At 44.4% G+C, this 25,845-nt stretch overlaps 2 protein-coding genes and 1 long non-coding RNA gene across 5 annotated transcripts in view; 1 reads left to right on the forward strand and 2 right to left on the reverse strand.

Moving 5' to 3' along the window:
• Positions 1–2,797: 2,797 nt before the first annotated feature.
• LOC135558334 (zinc finger and BTB domain-containing protein 14-like) lies at positions 2,798–10,513 on the reverse strand. 3 transcript variants are annotated; one of them, XM_064992074.1, is made up of 2 exons: positions 9,892–10,513; positions 2,798–5,659 (listed from the first exon to the last, which is right to left on the reverse strand). In XM_064992074.1, exon 2 carries the CDS (start codon positions 5,629–5,631, stop codon positions 4,480–4,482), a length of 1,152 nt encoding a protein of 383 aa, XP_064848146.1. In that variant the 5' UTR covers positions 5,632–5,659; positions 9,892–10,513; the 3' UTR covers positions 2,798–4,479. The 3 variants fall into 3 exon arrangements, with proteins under 3 accessions (XP_064848146.1, XP_064848147.1, XP_064848145.1); XM_064992075.1 differs by lacking the exon at positions 9,892–10,513 and adding an exon at positions 6,375–6,610; XM_064992073.1 differs by lacking the exon at positions 9,892–10,513 and adding an exon at positions 6,089–6,610.
• On the forward strand, positions 9,714–12,783 carry LOC135558336 (uncharacterized). Its single transcript, XR_010458344.1, has 2 exons — positions 9,714–9,743; positions 9,839–12,783. It is a non-coding gene; the product is annotated as an uncharacterized LOC135558336 (long non-coding RNA).
• Positions 12,784–13,350: 567 nt separating this feature from the next.
• The window catches only part of LOC135558084 (band 4.1-like protein 3), a 151,722-nt gene continuing 139,227 nt past the window's right edge, over positions 13,351–25,845 (reverse strand). Inside the window, exons 20-22 of the mRNA XM_064991832.1 lie at positions 23,717–23,800; positions 22,959–23,071; positions 13,351–15,420 (exon numbers count right to left, since the gene is read on the reverse strand). Of these exons, the coding sequence (XP_064847904.1) occupies positions 22,964–23,071; positions 23,717–23,800 (192 nt within the window). The 3' untranslated portion in view covers positions 13,351–15,420; positions 22,959–22,963. The remainder of the gene's footprint in view (positions 15,421–22,958; positions 23,072–23,716; positions 23,801–25,845) is intronic.

Below are 25,845 nucleotides of genomic sequence, written 5' to 3' on the forward strand. Positions count from 1 at the left end.
TGTGTGTGTATGTGTGCATCCTGTGTGTGTGTGTGTGTGTATGTGTGCATCCGTGTGTGTGTGTCCTATGTGTGCATCCGTGTGTGTGTGTGTATGTGTGCATCCGTGTGTGTGTGTGTGTGTGTGTGTGTGTGTGTGTGTGTGTGTGTGTGTGATTGCCGGCTCTGGGCTTTTCTTTGCATCCTGAGACTCTGGTTGGATGAGCTGAATCCCTCTGCCTGACAATGGGAATCATTTTGAGAATAGGATCCTGACTTACCTCCAATGAACTACTTCCCGAACCCTTCCCAATATCAGTGCTCACCTTGAATCTTAGTTATCTACATTAGAAGGAAACGCCAACATCAGGTGTCTTGATAGGTCGTTGGGCCACTACCAGAACAGATTAAATACACCTCGTTATAGATTCTACAGGTACCAGAACAGATTAAATACACCTCGTTATAGATTCTACAGGTGTCTTGATAGGAGATTCTACAGGTGTCTTGGTCGTTGGGCCACTACCAGAACAGATTAAATACACCTCGTTATAGATTCTACAGGTGTCTTGATAGGGTGTTGGGCCACTACCAGAACAGATTAAATACACCTCGTTATAGATTCTACAGGTGTCTTGATAGGGTGTTGGGCCACTACCAGAACAGATTAAATACACCTCGTTATAGATTCTACAGGTGTCTTGATAGGTCGTTGGGCCACTACCAGAACAGATTAAATACACCTCGTTATAGATTCTACAGGTGTCTTGATAGGGCGTTGGGCCACTACCAGAACAGATTAAATACACCTCGTTATAGATTCTACAGGTGTCTTGATAGGGCGTTGGGCCACTACCAGAACAGATTAAATACACCTCGTTATAGATTCTACAGGTGTCTTGATAGGCGTTGGGCCACTACCAGAACAGATTAAATACACCTCGTTATAGATTCTACAGGTGTCTTGATAGGGCGTTGGGCCACTACCAGAACAGATTAAATACACCTCGTTATAGATTCTACAGGTGTCTTGATAGGGCGTTGGGCCACTACCAGAACAGATTCAATGTACCCCGCTCCAGAATCTCCCGTAAGTGTTCAATTGGGTTGAGATCTGGTGACTGAGACACACACACAGACACACCGACACACACACACAGACACACCCACACAGACACACTTTAAACCCCCTATTCTCCTTTGAGAAGATCTCTTCTTGCCATGGTAGACAAAATAATGGGCAACTGGACATTTTTATACATGACCCTAAGCATGATGGGATGTTACGGAATAGAGTTAAGAGGAAAACCTGGTTCAGTCTGCTTTCCAACAGACGCTGGGAGACGAATTGACCCTTTCAGCAGGACAATAACCTAAAACACAAGGACAAATATATACTGGAGTTGCTTACCAAGACAACATTGAATGTTCCTGAGTGGCCTAGTTAGAGTTTTGACTTAAATCAGGTTGAAAATCTATGGCAAGACTTGGAAATTGGCTGTCTAGCAATGATCAACAACCAACTTGACAGAACTTGAAGAATATTAAGAAGAATAACGTGCAAATATTGTACAATCCAGGTGTGTTAAACTGTTAAAAGAAAGACACAGCTGCCAAAGGTGATTCTAACATGTAGTGACTCAGAGGGTTGAATATTTACTTACGTAATCAAAATATATCAACGTTGTATTTTTCAGTCATTTAAAAAAACAAAGGTTATAATTTTTCTTTCACGTTGACATTTACAGATTTATTTTGTGTCGATCGTTGACACAAAAAAACAACAATTCAATCCCTAATTAGTGTGAATAGAAGTGTATAGCTGCGTGCAGAACACCATCTAGTGTTGAAGGCAAAGCAGCGAACTTGTTCCGACATGAATCCTGCCTTCCTCGTTATCAACTCACAACTTCAGACACTTGGATCGGATTCAATTGAACGAGTATAAACAACAAGGTGGGTACCTCTATCTGGTCATCCGATAGGTGGAATCTGCGCTCGGTTGTTTACGGATATCCCGTATTTATGCTTCACATAAAGGGTTGATTTGGGGGGTTTAGGAGCTGAAGCGTGTTCTTCCTTGAGATTAGCAGATCACTGATCTGAAGACGACTGAAGAAATTAATGACGCTTTCACATTACTGACTGGCTGAACTGATATCTATTTGACCATTTTCTAAAAATCTTCTAATAGGACTGAAATGTCCGTTTCTGAACTACTCTGAACTGTGGTTCAGTGAAATTAATAGTAGTACATTTGATTTAAAAAAATATATATTTGCTTTCCATGTTGTCAGTGGTTTTACCAGGACATTAACCCCCCCCCCCCCCTTCCCCTAAATATACTCATTCACTCCCCCACAAGGATTTAAAAGCATTGGATTGGTGAGGAAATATCATCCAATCCAGAGAGTTTATATCGTTGAGGGGGCGTGACTAGCTAGCATGACTGCGTTGCTTCCGTGAGAAGAGAATTGAAAATAGGCCTCTGGATGTCACGAAACCCTCTTCCCTCACACGTTGGACACACTGTTCTGGGTTTAGGATAAATAAACACTGTAGCCTGTCCGCTTCCCAAACGGCATCCTATTCCCTGTATAGTGCACTACTTTTGTCTAGAGCTCTATGGACCCCTGGTCTAAAGTAGTGCACTACATAGTGAAAATGGTGCCATTTGGGACACAAATTCTCCCTGAACTGATATTATCGTAACTTTACATTGACCAGGGCACCTGCCCCTGGACTGCTATAGACATGTATATTAAGTACATGTATTGAATTCATAAACAAAAGAAATCAGATGTTGACAATCAGAAAAATCAACTCATCAAATATGGTTTTATTTTCAGTGTGTAAGAGAACAACGCTAAAATGTGCATAAAACGGTGTTGTGTTCTAAATGGTTTTAAATTGTGCAACTAGGCACACTACAGTATATACAGGCGTGGTGTCTCTCTCTCTCTCCGATGGTATCTTGATGATGGGCTAGTCATACTGTATAACAGTAAAATCTAGTCGGATTCATGCTGCTAATGTGTGAGCAGACGATGATTCACATTGCTTGTCAAATCAAAAGGTTGGATTTTAACTTTTAACTTCCAGAATTGACTTGGGAGCCTTGCTGTCTATCACCATCAACAACAACAACAACAACAACAAAAAAAGGCCCAAGGTTTAACCTGTATCAAAATGAAGAATGGTGACTCTGGTTACCTTATACAGTGTAAATATCAATCAATCAGCACAACTAAACATCCATAAAAAAAAATAAAGAAAAACTATCAACATGTAGGAGAATATACGGAACAACACATTTTATGCAGAGAATCATTTTTTCTCTCTTCTTCTTCTTCTCTCTTTTAAAATCCAGGAAGGTTAAACAAAAATAAAAACACTTAAATGTTACAGATAAAGTGTAATAAAGTTATAATTATTATTATAGAGAAGACCCTCCCCCTCTAAATAGTAACAATGTTTGTCCCTGTGAAAAATATAACTGGTTGTAGAACTAGATAGACAAGTAAAGTTTTACATCATTATTATTATTATTTTTTTTTACATGATTTTTTTTGGGAGGGGATAAATGAAAAACATACGTAGTTCAATGATTCAACAGGATCAGATTAGAGTCCATTGGGTCATGCCAGTAACAGACAAGTTACGATCCTTTCGTCTTCTCATCAGGGTATCACACATCAATACATATCACAGGCCGTGTATTCATGTGTGTGTGTCACTATGTATGCTTGGTGTGTGTGTGTCTGTCTGTCACTATGTATGCTTGGTGTGTGTGTGTCTGTCACTATGTATGCTTGGTGTGTGTGTGTCTGTCACTATGTATGCCTGGTGTGTGTGTGTCTGTCACTATGTATGCTTGGTGTGTGTGTGTCTGTCACTATGTATGCCTGGTGTGTGTGTGTCTGTCACTATGTATGCCTGGTGTGTGTGTCTGTCACTATGTATGCTTGGTGTGTGTGTGTCTGTCACTATGTATGCCTGGTGTGTGTGTGTCTGTCACTATGTATGCTTGGTGTGTGTGTGTGTCACTATGTATGCTTGGTGTGTGTGTGTCTGTCACTATGTATGCCTGGTGTGTGTGTGTCTGTCACTATGTATGCCTGGTGTGTGTGTGTGTGTCACTATGTATGCTTGGTGTGTGTGTGTGTCACTATGTATGCTTGGTGTGTGTGTGTCTGTCACTATGTATGCCTGGTGTGTGTGTGTCTGTCACTATGTATGCCTGGTGTGTGTGTGTGTGTCACTATGTATGCTTGGTGTGTGTGTGTGTCACTATGTATGCTTGGGGTGTGTGTGTGTGTCACTATGTATGCTTGGTGTGTGTGTGTGTCACTATGTATGCCTGGTGTGTGTGTGTGTCACTATGTATGCCTGGTGTGTGTGTGTCACTATGTATGCCTGGTGTGTGTGTGTGTCACTATGTATGCTTGGTGTGTGTGTGTGTCACTATGTATGCTTGGTGTGTGTGTGTAACAGTCTGTCCTTACGAGTGTGGCCCAGCCTCTAGCTTCCAGTCCCTCTGGCTCTGCGTGTCGGCGTCTCCCTGGATGCTGCCCGGGGCGGCGGCGGCGGGGGACAGCGTTCTGCGCTGGCTGTGCATCGTGTTCCAGTGGCGCTTCAGGTCGGACGCTTTGATGAACGCCTTTTCACAGGAGCCACAGTTGAAGGGCCTCTCCCCTCGGTGCTGCCGCTCGTGGTCTCGCAGGTGGGACTTGTGCTTGAAGGCCTTTTCACACATCTGGCATCCGAAGGGTCTCTCGTTGCTGTGGACCCTCTCGTGCCGCTTTAAGTCGGGCCCTCGTATGAACGCCTTGCCACAGACCAGGCAGCGGTGCGGTTTAAAGCCCGTGTGGATCTTCAGGTGCTCTTTGAGGTGGGCCTGGGTGGTAAAGGTTTTGGGGCACACCTCGCAGGCGAACGGACGGTGGGCCAGGTGGGACTTGTCTTTCTTGGGGCCATCTCCGCCTGGTTTCATTCCCGGGTGGATGCCGTCAGAGCGGTGGCCGTACAGCAGGTAGTCAAGCTTCATATCGCTGGAGGAGGAGGAAGAGGAGGTCCAGCCGTGGGCGCTGTGGGGGTCTTTAGACATGTTCCCGCCGAAGTGAGGAGGGACCCCGTGAGGCCCCCCGGAGCCCATGGCCTCCATCCCTCCATCGTAGAAGCTGTTCTTCCTCACCTCCTCCATGGCCAACTCTTTCAAAATGGCATCCTGGGCTCTCATACCGTCCCCTGGCGCCTGGTTCTCACGACTCGGCTTCATGTTGGGCTCACGTTTCTGTGAACACAGGTTGTCGAGGAACGTGATCCCCAGGACCTGTCCGGAAGACATCATGAGGTTGATGTCCTTTTTGCGGACGGCGAGCCTGGCGGTGTACATGTAATTGAGGACCTCCTCGAAGATGTCTGAACGGATGAAGTCGAGCTCCACGATGGAGTTGTCCACATCGTTCTGTTTTTTAAACAGCTTCTTGAAGTAGATGCTGCAGGCGGCCAGGACACAGCGGTGAGCTCTGAACTCAACGTTCTCCACCACAACCACAATGTCACAGTGGTCCCCTTCCATCCTCTGCTGGTTCAACATCTTCAGGAAACTGGTCTTGTGATCGTAGTCAATGTATTTCAGGAATTCACCCATGATTGCAGATTTATTTAGGGATATTTATCTGTTGAAAAAAAAAGTAAACTGTTGAAAGGGTCAATTAAAAAGGTGTCTGGTTGTTTTTTTTATACAATAACTGGGGGGCAGGTGTGTCGTTTCCAGAGTTAAAACCCCCAGCTGCTGTGTTTGAAAGTCAACAATGGCAGAGTGTTTCTAATTAATATCGATTAGTTCGCACATCCGCAGACAATCTCATCAGTGTCTGTCGAAAAACAACAACAATATAGTCACATCAAAAAGAAAACTCCTGACTCGATCGGCTGTTGTTCTCTGGTGTTTTAATCCACAGCTGAGCGTCGAGACAATAACAGAATGCGGTCAAGCAGAAATCCGATGGAAAAATACACGACGAAGTTATATCGATAAATGCAGGCATCGACAAAAAAACATCTAATTAATAAAATAGAAATGATGGCACTAACAAATGGCTTACAGTGATGTTTCACATCCAGAGGTGGAAAAAGAAGGCATTTCTGCGCCCTTGCGTGCCAGTTATTTCTGCTGATACTGTTTAACCTTACAAATGTTTCACATTTCAGTGCGCCCAGCCATTTTGCTCAGCAAGCCTCCATTTCAAGGTTTTCCTTAACTTTTATCCACTTTACAATACAAAATAAAACATTTCACATTGTTCGACGTGTCGATTAAACGTGAAAATATACGATTTCCCTCCCCTTCGAGAATAACAAATTGTCGAGAGACAGAATAAACAGCATTACGCGAAACACGAATCCCTTTTCTGGTGTTGTCACGCAAGGCTGCAGTCGACGACGCGGGGGTCACTGCTAGATGGGATACACTTTATGTCAAATTGACGTCAAAAGTAAAAAAAATATATATATATATATACAAAATCAATTTTAGCTACCCGTAACCCTTTTTCCTAACATTAACCTAATTCTCCTAACCCGGTACGTTAATTATCCTAAACTGCTGGGTATATTCTCCTAACCTGTTACGAAATTTTTTGACATAAACTGTATCCCGTCTAGAAAAAACCCAACGACAGGAGCCTTGCCTTGTCTTTCTTCCTCTTCCTCCTCTTGTTGTGGTCGTCGGCGCTCAGAGTGGGTGACTCTAGTGTTGCTCCCATCTATAGGACTGGAGATGAATTACAGCAGGACAGGCAGCCTCGAGTCTACTATACTATAGCAATGGATTTTACCCTAATATGACCTAATTTAGATAATTATGTAAGTCACCCAATAACCCACTCCCAGAAAGGCCAATAACCAAATAAAATGTATTCATAAAGCCCTTCTTACATCAGCTGATATCTCAAAGTGCTGTACAGAAACCCAGCCTAAAACCCCAAACAGCAAGCAATACAGTTGTAGAAGCACAGTGGCTAGGAAAAACTCCCTAGAAAGGCCGAAACCTAGGAAGAAACCTAGAGAGGAACCAGGCTATGAGGGGTGGCCAGTCCTCTTCTGGATGTGCTGGGTAGAGAGGAACCAGGCTATGTGGGGTGGCTAGTCCTATTCTGGCAGTACCGGGTAGTGAGGAGCCAGGCTATGTGGGGTGGCCAGTCCTCTTCTTGCTGTGCCAGGTAGAGAGGAACCAGGCTATGAGGGGTGGCCAGTCCTCTCCTGGCTGTACCGGGTAGAGAGGAACCAGGCTATGAGGGGTGGCCAGTCCTCTCCTGGCTGTACCGGGTAGAGAGGAACCAGGCTATGAGGGGTGGCCAGTCCTCTCCTGGCTGTGCCGGGTGGAGATTATAACAGAACATGGCCAAGATGTTCAAACGTCCATAGATGACCAGCAGGGTCAAATAATAATAATAATAATAATCACAGTAGTTGTCGAGGGTGCAGCAAGTCAGCACGTCAGGAGTAAATGTCAGTTGGCTTTTCGTAGCCGATCACAAACCCACCGCCAGAAAGGATAAAAAACAAAACGGTCAACATTCAAGTATCTTCTTGTTTAGGATACAATGTGACTTGGGCTCCCCGATTTACTCCCATAAATACCAAGATGGGGCTGCCAGGGCCTGAGGTTTAAGCATCTGCTATCTGAGCAGCTAACCGATCGCTGCAGCTGTACATAGTCCATCTGTAAATAGCTCACCCAATCTACCTACCTCATCCCCATACTGTTTTATTTACTTTTCTGCTCTTTTGCACCCCAGTATCTCTACTTGCACATCTGCATCTGCACATCTATCACTCCAGTGTTAATTTGCTAAATTGTAATTACTTTGCCACTATTGGCCTATTTATTGCATTACCTCCTTACTTAATTTGCACACACTGTATATAAACCTTTTCTATTGTGTTATTGACTGTATGTTTTGTTTACTCCATGTGTAACTCTGTGTCAAACTGCTGTGCTTTATCTTGGCCAGAGGTCACAGTTGTAAATGAGAACTTGTTCTCAACTGGCCGACCAAATAAAATAAAGGTGAAGGTTAAAAAAAGGTTAAAAGGTTAAATAAAGGTGAAATCAAAAAAGGGTTGAGATGGCGGAAACAGAACTGTTGTTTGAGGTTGAAAGAGCGTCAAGTACAGTTAGTGAGAAAGATGACAACAGTGAAGTCCAAGAGTGGAACACAAAAAAAGGTCAAATTGTTGTGGAAAATGAGTCTGATGAATCGTTGCTTGTTGGGACGTTTTTTTTTAAATTAAGAAACCGTTTTTTTCTCACGAGGATGGGAAAAGTGGTTTGGTGTTGATATCGTGTAGTCATAGTAACCAGGAGTGGTATGGTGTTGATATCGTGTAGTCATAGTAACCAGGAGTGGTATGGTGTTGATATCGTGTAGTCATAGTAACCAGGAGTGGTATGGTGTTGATATCGTGTAGTCATAGTAACCAGGAGTGGTATGGTGTTGATATCGTGTAGTCATAGTAACCAGGAGTGGTATGGTGTTGATATCGTGTTTATGTAAGCAAAAAGAGCGTGATTTGTAACTTGCAAAATTATCGACACATGAAGTGGACAGCTTTTATTTTCGGAGCAATACACCGATAAAAAGGGTTCTCTCTGGCGTCCCGGGTGGAAATTGGTAATCAATATCTTAGGATAAAACATTCCAGGACTAGTTAAAGCACGTCTCTTGACCCGTAACAGAGGATGAGCGGGAAAAAGAGCAAACTTTATCTGTATTAGTGATGTTTGATGAGTATTTACATTATTTTCTATGTAAAGTTTGGGATATATAAGATACGCTGTTAAGAGCGTTCGTGCAAAACACTATGCAAAAAGTGTAAAAAGTTTTCAGACCGAAGGAATGTATTAGTGAAGAGTCTGTGAATGTAAAATGATGCAACTGCGGCGAGGATCATATTCCCGAATTCCCTGAGTGCCCTGTGAGGGTGAAATAAGTTGAAGGGTCAAGGGTCAGGGCTGTAAACCAATTCTACTACGTGGAGGCGGTTCAGGGAGTCGAAGGGGTGAGAGGCCACAGTGTTAAAGAAGAAGATGCATCACAACCAGTTACAAACGTTATACGTCAATCAAGCGATCTGCATACACTTATTGTAAAGACGGTGGATTTCTGTAGCATTTATAGCCACAAGTGTCCAAGAGGTCAGATATCATATCTGCAGTCAAGAAGTTTTTTTTGGGCCTCCAAGACTTCACGGCAGAAGCTTCAGAATCCTTCTGAACCGGACCTGGTTAGAATGGTGTTAGAAAAGCGGATTTAGTTCAATTTAAATTTAGTTATTTGTAGTTTATGGATATATACAGTACTAAACAAAAGTTTGTCATGAGTGTGCAAAGCAGTCATCAAGGCAAAGGGTGGCTACATTGAAGAAACTCAAATATTAAATATTTTGATTTGTCTATAAACACTTTTTTGGTTACTACATGATTCCATATGTGTCATTTCATAGTTTTAATGTCTTCACTATTATTCTACTATCTAGAAAATTGTAAGAATAAAGAAAACCCCTTGAATGAGAAGGTGTGTCCAAACTTTTAACTTGTACTATATATATATATATATATATATATATATATATGATTTGTTTTGCCCTGCATTACTTCATGTTTATTATCCACCCATCCAGTAGGTGGCAGAATACCCATTTAATCGCTGCAAACGCCTTTATGCCATAGAAGAAGATGGCGCCACAGAACAATGAGTTCGTAATTATTATTTTTTTTTTGACTAATTCTACTATTATGTTTTTTTTTTTTACACTGATCTTAACTTTATACGTAGCTAATTCCTCCGCAGTCATTTCCTATGATCGAAAACAGCTCCTGGAGATGAGAACAGCGATCACTTACCTCGATTTGGATGATAAATTCTACTTCAACGAGTCTGCAGCGCTGGATGTTCTACTTGCTCTGGACCCTGATCCCAGGGAGTGGAACAGAGGCAGACGAGTCGTTATCCCGACTAGACTGTGTTGCTGTGTAAATACACCGCATCTTACCCTCCGTTCTGTTTCTGTTGACGAACATACAGTCCCGTGTTGTAGTACTGAATACGGGTCTAGGTCTCCAGTCCACATTTTGAGTGTCTCGGTCTTGTCTCGGTGTCAGATACATTTGTAGGATACTCGGTCTTGGGACAGTGATTAATAATTTCTTTCCAAGACCAGCAGACTCATAATTATCCGCTTCTATTCACTAAGCCATGAAACCGTGCTTCTTCGACCAGACCAAATATATACACTTCTTTCTGGAAATGTGAATACCGGAAGTCTTTATATCGATTATAGGCCTTAAGTGTGTGACAGGTTCTTGATGCTGAAAGGACAGTAATACCAACGCACTGATGTAGGAGAGTTTTTTGTAAAAACACAAAAGGGTCAGTGGTGGAGGGGAGGTGTATAGCTGTTTCAGTACATAGACTCACTTCCCCACTGATGCATATATCAAAGTAGTGTAGTGGAGGTATAGGACTTATCAATGATTTAGTACAATGAGAAATCATGCACAAAGTAGCCTACACAATCGCAAAGCACATGAAATAGACTATATATACACAAAATGATGTGGACATCCCTTCAAATTTGTGGATTCGGCTATTTCAGCCACACCCATTGCTGACAGGTGTATACAATCGAGCACAGAGACATGCAATCTCCTTAGACAAACATTGGCAGTAGAATGGCCCGTACTGAAGAGCTCAGTAACATAGGATGCTACTTTTCCAACAAGTCAGTGTGTCAAATTTCTGCCCTGCTAGAGCTGCCCCGGTCAACTGTAAGTGCTGTTATTGTGAAATGGAAACGTCTAGGAGTAACAACTGCTCAGCCACGAAGTAGTAGGCGAGTAGTGTGTAAAAATCATCTGTCCTCAGTTGCAACACTCACTACCGAGAACCAAACAGCCCCTGGAAGCAACATCAGCACAATAACTGTTCGTCGGGAGCTTCATGAAATGGGTTTCCATGGCCGATTAGACGCACACAAGCCTGAGATCACCATGTTCAACGCCAAGCGTCGGGTGGAGTGGTGTAAAGCTTGCCGCCATTGGACTCTGGAGCAGTGGAAACATGTTCTCTGGAGTGATGAATCACTCTTCACCTTCTGACAGTCCGACGGATGATTCTGGCTCTGGCGGATGCCAGGAGAATACTACCTGCCGAATGCATAGTGCCAACTGTAAAGTTTGGTGGAGGAGGAATAATGGGCTGTTTTTCATGGTTCAGACGAGGTCACTTTGTACCAGTGAAGGAAAACCTTAACTCTACAGCATACAATGACATTGTAGATGATTCTGTGCACCCAACTTTGTGGCAACAGTTTGGGAAAGGTCCTTTCCTGTTTCAGCATGACAATTCCACCGTGCACAAAGCCAGGTCCACACAGAAATGGTTTGTCGGAGATCGGCGTGGAATAACTTGACTGGCCTGCACAAAGCCATGGCCTCAACCCTGTTGAACACCTTTAGGATGAATTAGAACGCTGACTGTGAGCCAGGCCTAAATCACCTAACATCAGTGTCCAACCTCACTAATGCTCTTGTGGCTGAATGGAAGCAAGTCCCCGCAGCATGTTCCAACATCTAGTGGAAAGCCTTCCAGGAAGAGTGGAGGCTGTTACAGGGGAGGGACCAACTCCATATTAATGCCCATGATTTTGGAATGAGATATTCAACAAGCAGGTGTCCACATACTTTTGTATGTGCTGGGCTGATGGAAAGATATCAGTCACACACAGCATAATGTTAAAGGATAAGTAGTTTATCAACTCAATCCTAAGAATACAAAAAAGACAACCATTATGCTAAGCATTACCCAATCAACATTTCCCAATCGAAACTATTACTTCCCATTGCAAAAAAAAACATTTCCCATTTAGCACAAAGTCACTGGTGACCTAAAGTTGAAATTGAAAAATATATTGTGTGAGACTTTGTTCTAAGAGAAACAACAACAGGAAGCGCGCTGCAGTAGAAACACAATTCCACTGATCATTTGAGAAACAACTTCTTGTTGAAAGTTATTCTTGAAAAGGGGAGAAGCTAACAAATTAGCAACAACATCCTCTTCGATAACACCTGCTGCAGCCACTGAAAATTAGCCTACAACAAAAACATTGCTAGCTAGACCTTGGGAAACGACTGCTAGCTAGACCTTGGGGAAATGACTGCCAGCTAGACCTTGGGAAACGACTGCCAGCTAGACCTTGGGAAACGACTGCCAGCTAGACCTTGGGAAACGACTGCCAGCTAGACCTTGGGAAACGACTGCCAGCTAGACCTTGGGAAATGACTGCCAGCTAGACCTTGGGAAACGACTGCTAGCTATTGTGCGGAGGTTTCCAGTCAAAACTGTCCCCACCCATTATAAGTCAAAATGTGATTGGTTGATTACTCGTCATTTAATCACAGTAGTTGAAAGGATTTATAAATCGTTAGCCCTTCTCTGAAGGTGTAGAAGGCCCTCATTGTTCTCCACTGTGTTTGGTTAGCCCTTCTCAGAAGGTGTAGAAGGCCCTCATTGTTCTCCACTGTGTTTGGGTTAGTAATAATTTGCAACATGGATTTTTTTCATCATTCTGAATGTCTAAAGACCCCATTGGATCATTCAGAGATCCTCACTGAACTTCTGGAGAGAGAGATTGCTGCACTGAAAGTAAAGGGGCTGAATAATTTTGCAAGCCCAATTTTTCAGTTTTTGATTTGTTAAAAAAGTTTGAAATATCCAATAAATGTCGTTCCACTTCATGATTGTGTCCCACTTGTTGTTGATTCTTCACAAAAAAATACAGTTTTATATCTTTATGTTTGAAGCCTGAAATGTGGCAAAAGGTCACAAAGTTCAAGGGGGCCGAATACTTTCGCAAGGCACTGTATGTTGTTCTGAAATATGAACACAGAAATACTGGACATTTTGAACTCTTTGGTCGATTTGATGGGTACCCCATGTCCAGTGGATTCAGGAAGTACTCAGAGCCCTGGACTTTCCCCCCACATTTTGTATATATCCATTGTTGGGAAGGTAAGAATTTCACTGTTAGTCTACACACCTGTTGTTTATGAAGCATGTAACAAATACAATTTCATTAAAAAAAAAAAAACATTTTTCTGAATTGGCATTTAATCAATCCAGCACGTGGCAAACATTGGACAATGCTCAGTGTCTGACGGCCATTTCTGCATTATATGTCATTAGCCTACAATATTGGATAGTAAATTAATGTACTAAAATTATAGCTTTTCCAGATGTACATGATCAACATATTTTACAAGTAAGTAAGTAGTTCATTACCGCCACTGAAGACAGAGACAAGCTTCAGAATAATATAATCAATATTTTATTCAAAAACAAAAACAAAAAAATCACAATAATATGCATTTGCCACTTGGTGTTATTCCACGTTCTGTTGGTGCTGGAACATCATGATTGGTTGTAGCTATATATAGTTATATATTGATGACACTGGCTCTGGGGTGAAGTTTACCTTTTAGGTACCGATCTAGGATCAGCTTAGATCAGCTATTGGGGACCGAGTGGCGCAGAGGTCTAAGGCACTGCATCGCAGTGTTGGGAGGCGTCACTACAGACCCGGGTCTGTATCACAACGGGCTGTGATCGGGAGTCCCAGTGTCGCCTGGGTTTGTGGAAGGGTTTGGCTGGGGTAGGCCATCATTGTGAATAAGATTTTTTTTCTTAAATTTACTTGTCAAGTACAATTAAGGTTCAATTCAAAATTAGACCCCACCCCACCCCCCCACCCAATCCCAACCTTAGCCATAGTAGGGAAAATTCAAAAACTGACCCAAGATCAGTGTCTAGAAGCAACTATGATACTGGTAGAACAGAACTATTACGGCTTCTGAGACATTCACCTGATTGACTGACAGATCTGATCAAATACTTGTCTTTGGATGAGTCACAAATAGCACCATATCCTCTTTATAGTGAATCTCATATGGCTCTGGTCAAAAGTAGTGCACTATATAGAGGATAGGGTGCCATTTCAGACCAAAATATGTTCATCTGGACAGAGCAGTCCTGTTAGCTTGAGTCCTGGGCCTTTCAGTCAGTCACACACAGCATTGTGGGAAATGTAGTCCAGCCATTAATTAATACAGAGGAGAATGTATACCATTTGTGTCCGTTTGCAGATAGATCACAACAATACAAGTAAAACCCACATCGAGACAAGTGTTAAAAAAAAAAAAACAGACTGTCATCGTCTCAAACTGGGCACAAACTATGTAATCCCCCCCCCCCCCCATCTAGAAAGTGTTTTTTAAAACAGACTGTCAACCGTCTCAAATATAGCCTGGGTGCCAGTCGGATAGTGCCATCATGTCATCTCCATGTCGCTCCATGGGTGATATAGAGTTGCCACGAGGACAAACCGATCTGGGACATTTGGAAATAAGCTTCAATGTTTGAATAAAGAATACTGACAAAATGTTCAGACAAAAAAAAAAAAAAAATACAATACAACACGAATAAAATAATTTGTTGCTGAATATAGACGATATAATCTGCCTTTTGTTTGCAGTTGCTGTTGCCCAGGACAACACATACAGGACTTTGTTGTAAGAGTGGATTTAAATGTAAATTTCTATCTGAGACGATGGGAGTGGGTTGGCATTGAGGTTGGCACTTCTACCATCTACTAAGTCATTAGAATAATATTGTTGTGTGCTCTAATAGGTCACATAAAGCCTACAGCAGTTTAACTTCTTCTTTCCCCCCCCTCTCTCGGAGTGATGGATTTTCATTTCATAAATAAAATAAAGAACGCTGACCAAAACAAAAACAAGACTGTTTATAATATCTTAAATAGATAGCAAGACGGTGAATGAAATCAACCTGCCTGTTGTAGAGTTCAGCGAGAGTTCAAGTGATTTAATAGCCTGTTTGTTTATTATCTCACAGTAAATCTTGATTAATTTTATTTTTTATTATAATAATTGCGGCATTCTGCTCATGCAAATATACATTTTTTAAATTTTTTATAATGACGGCTGGGACTGGCGATAGGCATAAATCGTAACTACCTCATTTTGACTTTAATCTTCCGTTGACATCACAATTTAGGCAGTAAAGCCAAGGTAAGCACATGGAGCTCAGATTAGGAACGGCATCATAGAGAGCGCCGAGCATAGAATTAGAATCTATTACGCCATCATTGACTTGAACGGGGAAGCCCGCTCTATAGAAGGTATTTCTATAGAACAAGACTGTCTGTAGAACACTCGGCTGGCCTGTGTCGTCTCCACTGTAGTTTTACAACAGGCCCAGCAGGCAGGCACAGTAATGTAATGAAACCCATCATGACGTTGGGAGTTGGACGCTGGAGGTTTGAGGGGAGTCCTTAAAAACGGTCCTGGGCTTTACTCCTAAAAGAGAAAGGACGTTGGTTAGTGAATTTCCACTCATTTAGAACAACACAGGAAACGGCACACTAAGGGAGGCAGAAGTCGCCAGTCATGTAAATGACAGTGAAAACATAAAGCAGAGCAGGACATTGGAATTGCAAGGCATCCACAGATCATTTTTAGGTCCAGTTTCCTGGACATAGAATAAGCCTTTAAATCGTGGACTAAAAAAACATTATCTGTATCTCTGAAAGCCCTTTGTGGATCCAGGACTAAATTATATGTGTCTGAGAAGCGTCACACTAACAGAGAGTAACAGCAAGGAGAGTAGCACGAACAGAGCCGAGGGCAAGGTCACGGAGACCTCACAGAGCCGAGGGCAAGGAAACCTCACAGAGTCGAGGGCAAGGCCACGGAGACCTCACAGAGCCGAGGGCAAGGTCACGGAGACCTCACAGAGCCGAGGGCAAGGCCACGGAGACCTCACAGAGCCGAGGGCAAGGCCACGGAGACCTCACAGAGCCGAGGGCAAGGTCACGGAGACCTCACAGAGCCGAGGGCAAGGCCACGGAGACCTCACAGAGCCGAGGGCAAGGCCACGGAGACCTCACAGAGCCGAGGGCAAGGCCACGGAGACCTCACAGAGCCGAGGGCAAGGCCAAGGAGACCTCACAGAGCCGAGGGCAAGGTCACGGAGACCTCACAGAGCCGTGGGCAAGGCCACGGAGACCTCACAGAGCCGAGGGCAAGGCCACGGAGACCTCACAGAGCCGAGGGCAAGGCCACGGAGACCTCACAGAGCCGAGGGCAAGGCCACGGAGACCTCACAGAGCCGAGGGCAAGGCCACGGAGACCTCACAGAGCCGAGGGCAAGGCCACGGAGACCTCACAGAGCCGAGGGCAAGGCCACGGAGACCTCACAGAGCCGAGGGCAAGGCCACGGAGACCTCACAGAGCCGAGGGCAAGGCCACGGAGACCTCACAGAGCCGAGGGCAAGGCCACGGAGACCTCACAGAGCCGAGGGCAAGGCCACGGAGACCTCACAGAGCCGAGGGCAAGGCCACGGAGACCTCACAGAGCCGAGGGCAAGGCCACGGAAACCTCACAGAGCCGAGGGCAAGGCCACGGAGACCTCACAGAGCCGAGGGCAAGGCCACGGAGACCTCACAGAGCCGAGGGCAAGGCCACGGAAACCTCACAGAGCCGAGGGCAAGGCCATGGAGACCTCACAGAGCCGAGGGCAAGGCCACGGAAACCTCACAGAGCCGAGGGCAAGGCCATGGAGACCTCACAGAGCCGAGGGCAAGGCCATGGAGACCTCACAGAGCCGAGGGCAAGGCCATGGAGTTATGACAGTCTCATCATTGGTCATGCACGGCAGACACGCACACACACATAGCTGTAGCAGATAGCTGCACACACACACACACATAGCTGTAGCAGATAGCTGCACACACACACACACATAGCTGTAGCAGATAGCTGCACACACACACACACACACACACACACACACACACACACACACACACACACACACACACACACACACACACACACACACACACACACACACACACACACACACACGCAGTGCTGTAGCATGTGAGTTATAGTTTTAACTCAGAAGAAATAACACCTGGAAAAACCTAGAGGACTAGGATAAAGCAATGTAGGATAAAGGTCTTCGTCTTAAACCTTTACAGTCGTAAATATATGGGTTGAAAATGGCGGATTTGGGCACTAAATAAACACCTAAATTGGAACGCTATGGCTGTACAGTAATATGCTGTACATGATGTCAGAGCTCTGGCTCTGCATTGGTTGTCAGTCAAAACCGTTCTAAAGTTGAGCACAACACACGAAATTGCCCCCCCCCCACCCCCACCCCCATCCCTCCCGCTAATTGAGCAACTTTTGCACATTTGTCGTTGTCTAAATGAGAGAAATGCTGTAAATGAAGAGGACTCGATGACATTTGAAAAGATGAGATGATTAGGATGATAATAAATAGCGTTTTGACGTCATACAAGCAAACCAAACACCTGTGAGTCCATATTTTCACATCATAAAACTCATGTCATGATCGTGCAAATGTAAAATTCACATCAACAGTGTGATGTTTGGATTCAGTCTGGTCAGGTGAACTATTGAGTCCTCACCTTTTGGTCTAATTATTTCCCCATTTATCTCCAAACTGTTCCCTTTCAATTGCTACCATTGTTATGCATTTGCTTTTATAGTTGTTCTGTTAGAAACGTTTCAATTTAGCCCTATCCAGATAGGCCAATTCCCACGAGTGTAAAGGCTTAAAGAGGTCAACAACCTGGAGAGTATTCCTACTGAATATGTTTTAAAATGACAAAGATGTTTAAATAAAAAGAAAAGATGTGGTTAAATCCTTAAACCAGGAGAGGAAGAGTAACAGGGGACCGCCATAGAGCTTCTATTCCATCATACAAGCAACCAACACCATGCATGTCAACCAATCAGAATCCACCCCAAAAAAACAAAAACAGTAGAAGCTAGACGAGACATGCCAGAATACTGAAACACAACAACAGTTTGCACACCGTGGAACGTTCAGATGTAAACATATTACACAGAACATGCATGCATCTCTGACATGTAGAGTGAGGAATCATGCCGGCTCTATTCACTACATTTCTATCTGCAGCGTTCATTGTGTTTAACCCTCTTGAACGCAACCCTTCCCGTGTGTTTTGCAGTTATGTTGACGTGGCAACCAGAGAGCACGCACGGAGCAGCACAACTCACTCCTCTGACCTAGATACAACAGATTGGACCTGCCTCTGTCTACAAACACATGACAGGAAGTAGTGAAATCTAGGCTCTTTATGATGACAACACTTCCTCATTTGAGAAGCTTTGAAGAGGTTGGTCAATCACATGATTTTGTTTGGATGAGTTTACAGATCCGATTCAGATAGATACATTTAATTAATCTACTAATTAATAATCAATCGGGCTGATTTATTTGCAAGTTTGTGAGGCATATCGAAACTAGTGTATCCAGGTTTGAGCTGAGTCCACACAGACGAGTTACTTAGCAGAACTGACATAGAACTACAGCTACAGCGCTAGAACTACAGCTAGAACTACAGCAACAGCACTAGAACTACAGCTACAGTGCTAGAACTACAGCTACAGCACTAGAACTACAGCTACAGCACTAGAACTACAGCTACAGCACTAGATCTACAACACTAGAACTACATCGCTAGAACAACAGCTACAGCACTAGAACTACAGCACTACAGCTACAGCGCTAGAACTACAGCTACAGCACTAGAACTACAGCGCTAGATCTACAGCACTAGAACTAAAGCGCTAGAACTACAGCTACAGCACTACAGCGCTAGATCTACAGCGCTAGAACTACAGCGCTAGATCTACAGCGCTAGAACTACAGCGCTAGAACTACAGCTACAGCACTACAGCGCTAGATCTACAGCGCTAGAACTACAGCGCTAGAACTACAGCTACAGCACTACAGCGCTAGAACTACAGCGCTAGAACTACAGCGCTAGATCTACAGCGCTAGATCTACAGCGCTAGAACTAAAGCGCTAGAACTACAGCTACAGCACTACAGCGCTAGATCTACAGCGCTAGAACTACAGCGCTAGAACTACAGCTACAGCACTAGAACAACAGCGCTAGAACTACAGCGCTAGATCTACAGCTAGAGCACTAGAACTACAGCGCTAGAACTACAGCGCTAGAACTACGGCTACAGTGCTAGAACTAGAGCTACAACACTAGAACTACAGCACTAGGACAACAACACTAGAACTACAGATACAGCACTAGGACTACAGATACAACACTAGGACTACAGCTACAGCACTAGGACTACAGATACAGCACTAGGACTACAGCTACAGCACTAGGACTACAGCACTAGGATTACAGATACAACACTAGGACTACAGATACAGCACTAGAACTACAGCACTAGGACAACAGATACAGCACTAGGACAACAACACTAGGACTACAGATACAACACTAGGACTACAGATACAGCACTAGGACTACAGATACAACACTAGGACTACAGATACAACACTAGAACTACAGCACTAGGACAACAACACTAGGACTACAGATACAACACTAGGACTACAGATACAACACTAGGACTACAGATACAACACTAGAACTACAGCACTAGGACAACAGATACAGCACTAGGACTACAGATACAGCACTAGGACTACAGATACAGCACTAGGACAACAACACTAGGACTACAGATACAACACTAGGACTACAGATACAGCACTAGGACTACAGATACAGCACTAGGACTACAGATACAACACTAGAACTACAGCACTAGGACAACAACACTAGGACTACAGATACAACACTAGAACTACAGTACTAGGACAACAACACTAGGACTACAGATACAACACTAGGACTACAGATACAGCTCTATTCACTACATTTCTATCTGCAGCGTTCATTGTGTTTAACCCTCTTGAACGCAACCCTTCCCGTGTGTTTTGCAGTTATGTTGACGTGGCAACCAGAGAGCACGCACGGAGCAGCACAACTCACTCCTCTGACCTAGATACAACAGATTGGACCTGCCTCTGTCTACAAACACATGACAGGAAGTAGTGAAATCTAGGCTCTTTATGATGACAACACTTCCTCATTTGAGAAGCTTTGAAGAGGTTGGTCAATCACATGATTTTGTTTGGATGAGTTTACAGATCCGATTCAGATAGATACATTTAATTAATCTACTAATTAATAATCAATCGGGCTGATTTATTTGCAAGTTTGTGAGGCATATCGAAACTAGTGTATCCAGGTTTGAGCTGAGTCCACACAGACGAGTTACTTAGCAGAACTGACATAGAACTACAGCTACAGCGCTAGAACTACAGCGCTAGAACTACAGCAACAGCACTAGAACTACAGCTACAGTGCTAGAACTACAGCTACAGCACTAGAACTACAGCTACAGCACTAGAACTACAGCTACAGCACTAGATCTACAACACTAGAACTACAGCGCTAGAACAACAGCTACAGCACTAGAACTACAGCACTACAGCTACAGCGCTAGAACTACAGCTACAGCACTAGAACTACAGCGCTAGATCTACAGCACTAGAACTAAAGCGCTAGAACTACAGCTACAGCACTACAGCGCTAGATCTACAGCGCTAGAACTACAGCGCTAGAACTACAGCGCTAGATCTACAGCGCTAGAACTACAGCGCTAGAACTACAGCTACAGCACTACAGCGCTAGAACTACAGCGCTAGATCTACAGCGCTAGATCTACAGCGCTAGAACTAAAGCGCTAGAACTACAGCTACAGCACTACAGCGCTAGAACTACAGCGCTAGAACTACAGCTACAGCACTAGAACAACAGCGCTAGAACTACAGCGCTAGATCTACAGCTAGAGCACTAGAACTACAGCGCTAGAACTACAGCGCTAGAACTACGGCTACAGTGCTAGAACTAGAGCTACAACACTAGAACTACAGCACTAGGACAACAACACTAGAACTACAGATACAGCACTAGGACTACAGATACAACACTAGGACTACAGCTACAGCACTAGGACTACAGATACAGCACTAGGACTACAGCTACAGCACTAGGACTACAGCACTAGGATTACAGATACAACACTAGGACTACAGATACAGCACTAGAACTACAGCACTAGGACAACAGATACAGCACTAGGACAACAACACTAGGACTACAGATACAACACTAGGACTACAGATACAGCACTAGGACTACAGATACAACACTAGGACTACAGATACAACACTAGAACTACAGCACTAGGACAACAACACTAGGACTACAGATACAACACTAGGACTACAGATACAACACTAGGACTACAGATACAACACTAGAACTACAGCACTAGGACAACAGATACAGCACTAGGACTACAGATACAGCACTAGGACTACAGATACAGCACTAGGACAACAACACTAGGACTACAGATACAACACTAGGACTACAGATACAGCACTAGGACTACAGATACAGCACTAGGACTACAGATACAACACTAGAACTACAGCACTAGGACAACAACACTAGGACTACAGATACAACACTAGAACTACAGTACTAGGACAACACTAGGACTACAGATACAACACTAGGACTACAGATACAGCACTAGGACTACAGATACAACACTAGGACTACAGATACAGCACTAGGACTACAGCACTAGGACAACAACACTAGGACTACAGATACAACACTAGGACTACAGATACAGCACTAGGACTACAGATACAGCACTAGGACTACAGATACAGCACTAGGACTACAGATACAACACTAGAACTACAGCACTAGGACAACAGATACAGCACTAGGACAACAACACTAGGACTACAGATACAACACTAGGACTACAGATACAGCACTAGGACTACAGATACAGCACTAGGACTACAGATACAACACTAGGACTACAGCACTAGGACAACAACACTAGGACTACAGATACAACACTAGAACTACAGCACTAGGACAACAACACTAGGACTACAGATACAACACTAGGACTACAGATACAACACTAGGACTACAGCACTAGGACAACAACACTAGGACTACAGATACAACACAAGAACTACAACACTAGGACAACAACACTAGGACTACAGATACAACACTAGAACTACAGCACTAGGACAACAACACTAGGACTACAGATACAACACTAGGACTACAGATACAACACTAGAACTACAGACACAGCACTAGAACTACAGCACTAGGACAACAACACTAGGACTACAGATACAGCACTAGGACTACAGATACAGCACTAGAACTACAGCTACAGCACAAGGACAACAACACTAGGACTACAGATACAACACTAGGACTACAGATACAACACTAGAACTACAGCACTAGGACAACAGATACAGCACTAGGACTACAGATACAGCACTAGAACTACAGCTACAACACTAGGACTACAGATACAACACTAGGACTACAGATACAACACTAGGACTACAGATACAGCACTAGGACAACAACACTAGGACTACAGATACAACACTAGGACTACAGATACAACACTAGGACTACAGATACAACACTAGAACTACAGCTACAGCACTAGAACTACAACTACAGCGCAAGAACTACAACTACAGCGCTAGGACTACTAGCTTTGTTATAGGGAAACTATTATATACATGTGCTGTGTGCAGACATTAGCTGAGCGTTTCCAATGTATTTCACACTGTCTGCAAGTGGAAAACTCCTCCTGGAAGGACAGTAGATCGAGTTATAATGTCTAGATGTAGGATGAGGAGGATGTGTAGTAGCCTGTTAGTATTTCAGAAGCAAGACTCAGTGCCAGTAAGAGACGTGCTGATGATGATGGGGGGGGAAGCAGGAGCATGCCGAGGAGAGATGGAGGAAGATGAGCGGACTAGCTTCCAAGCCCAGCCCAGCTGACCACAACCGAACCATACCACGACCACATACGGTGGTCTCCTTACCTGGGTCAGTCCTCTCCCTCAGGTGTGATCTCTGTCTCTTTATGAACCACTACTTTGGTCACTGACATGTCAGGGTGCTGCTCTTTGGCCTCCTTTATGGCCTGGGCCAGAGCCTGGTGGTGCAATACCATACCAATACCAGGAGAGGGAGACAGAGAGGGGAACGGGAGGTGGGAAGGAGGTGGGATGGGAGGGAAGTGGGGAGGAGTTGGGACCGGAAGGAGGTGGGGAGGAGGGAGGTGGGTAGGAGGGACGGGAGGGAGGTGGGACGGGAGGGAGGTGGGTGGGTAGGAGGGACGGAGGTGGGGGAGGAGGGACGGGAGGGAGGTGGGTAGGAGTGAGGGAGGGAGGAGGTGGGGAGGGTGGGAGAGACGGGAGGAGGGACGGGGGGAGAAGAGACGGAGGGAAGAGGGACAGAAGGGAGGAGGTGGGGAGGGATGAGGGACGGGGGAGGGAGTGGGAGTCAGTGAGTGTGTCTAGCAGGACTACTTGTTACAGGGTTACCTACTGGTTAGTAGTAGTCTACTACACTAGTTACATCAACCAAAAAAATTCAAGTGAGATAACATTACACATTAAAATACATCCATTATACTATTGTGACTTTATAGGTGAGAGAGGATGTGAATATCTTCTCCAGATTCATGATACATTTTGTAATCCTCATCGGTATACTTTCAAAAATAATCAATTGATTATCAAAATAATCAATAAATTAAGACAGAAAGAAAGAAAAGGTGATTAAGAAAGAAAGTGACCTGATCATGGTCGATATCTCCTGCTTCTCCTGTAATGACAATCCTCTTCTCTATCCTGGTCTCAGAGATCCCTCCTTTCACAGTCTGACAGCAGAACGGATTGATAGAGGGGACAGAACGTTACAAAGGGATTGATAGAGGGGACAGAACGTTACGAAGGGATTGATAGAGGGGACAGAACGTTACGAAGGGATTGATAGAGGGGACAGAACGTTACGAAGGGATTGATAGAGGGGACAGAACGTTACGAAGGGATTGATAGAGGGGACAGAAGGTTACGAAGGGATTGATAGAGGGGACAGAACGTTACAAAGGGATTGATAGAGGGGACAGAACGTTACGAAGGGATTGATAGAGGGGACAGAACGTTACGAAGGATTGATAGAGGGGACAGAACGTTACGAAGGGATTGATAGAGGGGACAGAACCTTACGAAGGGATTGATAGAGGGGACAGAACGTTACGAAGGGATTGATAGAGGGGACAGAACGTTACGAAGGATTGATAGAGGGGACAGAACGTTACGAAGGGATTGATAGAGGGGACAGAACGTTACGAAGGGATTGATAGAGGGGACAGAACGTTACAAAGGGATTGATAGAGGGGACAGAACGTTACGAAGGGATTGATAGAGGGGACAGAACGTTACGAAGGGATTGATAGAGGGGACAGAACGTTACGAAGGGATTGATAGAGGGGACAGAACGTTACGAAGGGATTGATAGAGGGGACAGAACCTTACGAAGGGATTGATAGAGGGGACAGAACCTTACGAAGGGATTGATAGAGGGGACAGAACGTTACGAAGGGATTGATAGAGGGGACAGAACGTTACGAAGGATTGATAGAGGGGACAGAACGTTACGAAGGGATTGATAGAGGGGACAGAACGTTACGAAGGGATTGATAGAGGGGACAGAACGTTACGAAGGGATTGATAGAGGGGACAGAACGTTACGAAGGGATTGATAGAGGGGACAGAACGTTACGAAGGGATTGATAGAGGGGACAGAACGTTACAAAGGGATTGATAGAGGGGACAGAACGTTACGAAGGGATTGATAGAGGGGACAGAACGTCACGAAGGATTGATAGAGGGGACAGAACGTCACGAAGGATTGATAGAGGGGACAGAACGTCACGAAGGGATTGATAGAGGGGACAGAACGTTACGAAGGGATTGATAGAGGGGACAGAACGTTACGAAGGGATTGATAGAGGGGACAGAACGTTACGAAGGGATTGATAGAGGGGACAGAACGTTAATAAGGGATTGATAGAGGGGACAGAACCTTACGAAGGGATTGATAGAGGGGACAGAACCTTACGAAGGGATTGATAGAGGGGACAGAACCTTACGAAGGGATTGATAGAGGGGACAGAACCTTACGAAGGGATTGATAGAGGGGACAGAACGTTACGAAGGGATTGATAGAGGGGACAGAACGTTACGAAGGGATTGATAGAGGGGACAGAACGTTCGAAGGGATTGATAGAGGGGACAGAACGTTTCGAAGGGATTGATAGAGGGGACAGAAGCATTACAAGGGATTGATAGAGGGGACAGAACGTTACGAAGGGATTGATAGAGGGGACAGAACGTTACGAAGGGATTGATAGAGGGGACAGAACGTTACGAAGGGATTGATAGAGGGGACAGAACGTCACGAAGGATTGATAGAGGGGACAGAACGTTACGAAGGGATTGATAGAGGGGACAGAACGTTATGGAAGGGATTGATAGAGGGGACAGAACGTTACGAAGGGATTGATAGAGGGGACAGAACGTTACGAAGGGATTGATAGAGGGGACAGAACGTTACGAAGGGATTGATAGAGGGGACAGAACCTTACGAAGGGATTGATAGAGGGGACAGAACGTTACGAAGGGATTGATAGAGGGGACAGGCGTTACGAAGGGATTGATAGAGGGGACAGAACCTTACGAAGGGATTGATAGAGGGGACAGAACCTTACGAAGGGATTGATAGAGGGGACAGTCTTACGAAGGGATTGATAGAGGGGACAGAACCTTACGAAGGGATTGATAGAGGGGACAGAACGGAAGGGATTGATAGAGGGGACAGAGCGTTACGAAGGGATTGATAGAGGGGACAGAAGTTACGAAG

This window comes from Oncorhynchus masou, chromosome 17 (genome assembly GCF_036934945.1).
Source record: "Oncorhynchus masou masou isolate Uvic2021 chromosome 17, UVic_Omas_1.1, whole genome shotgun sequence".
Lineage (NCBI taxonomy): Eukaryota > Metazoa > Chordata > Actinopteri > Salmoniformes > Salmonidae > Oncorhynchus > Oncorhynchus masou.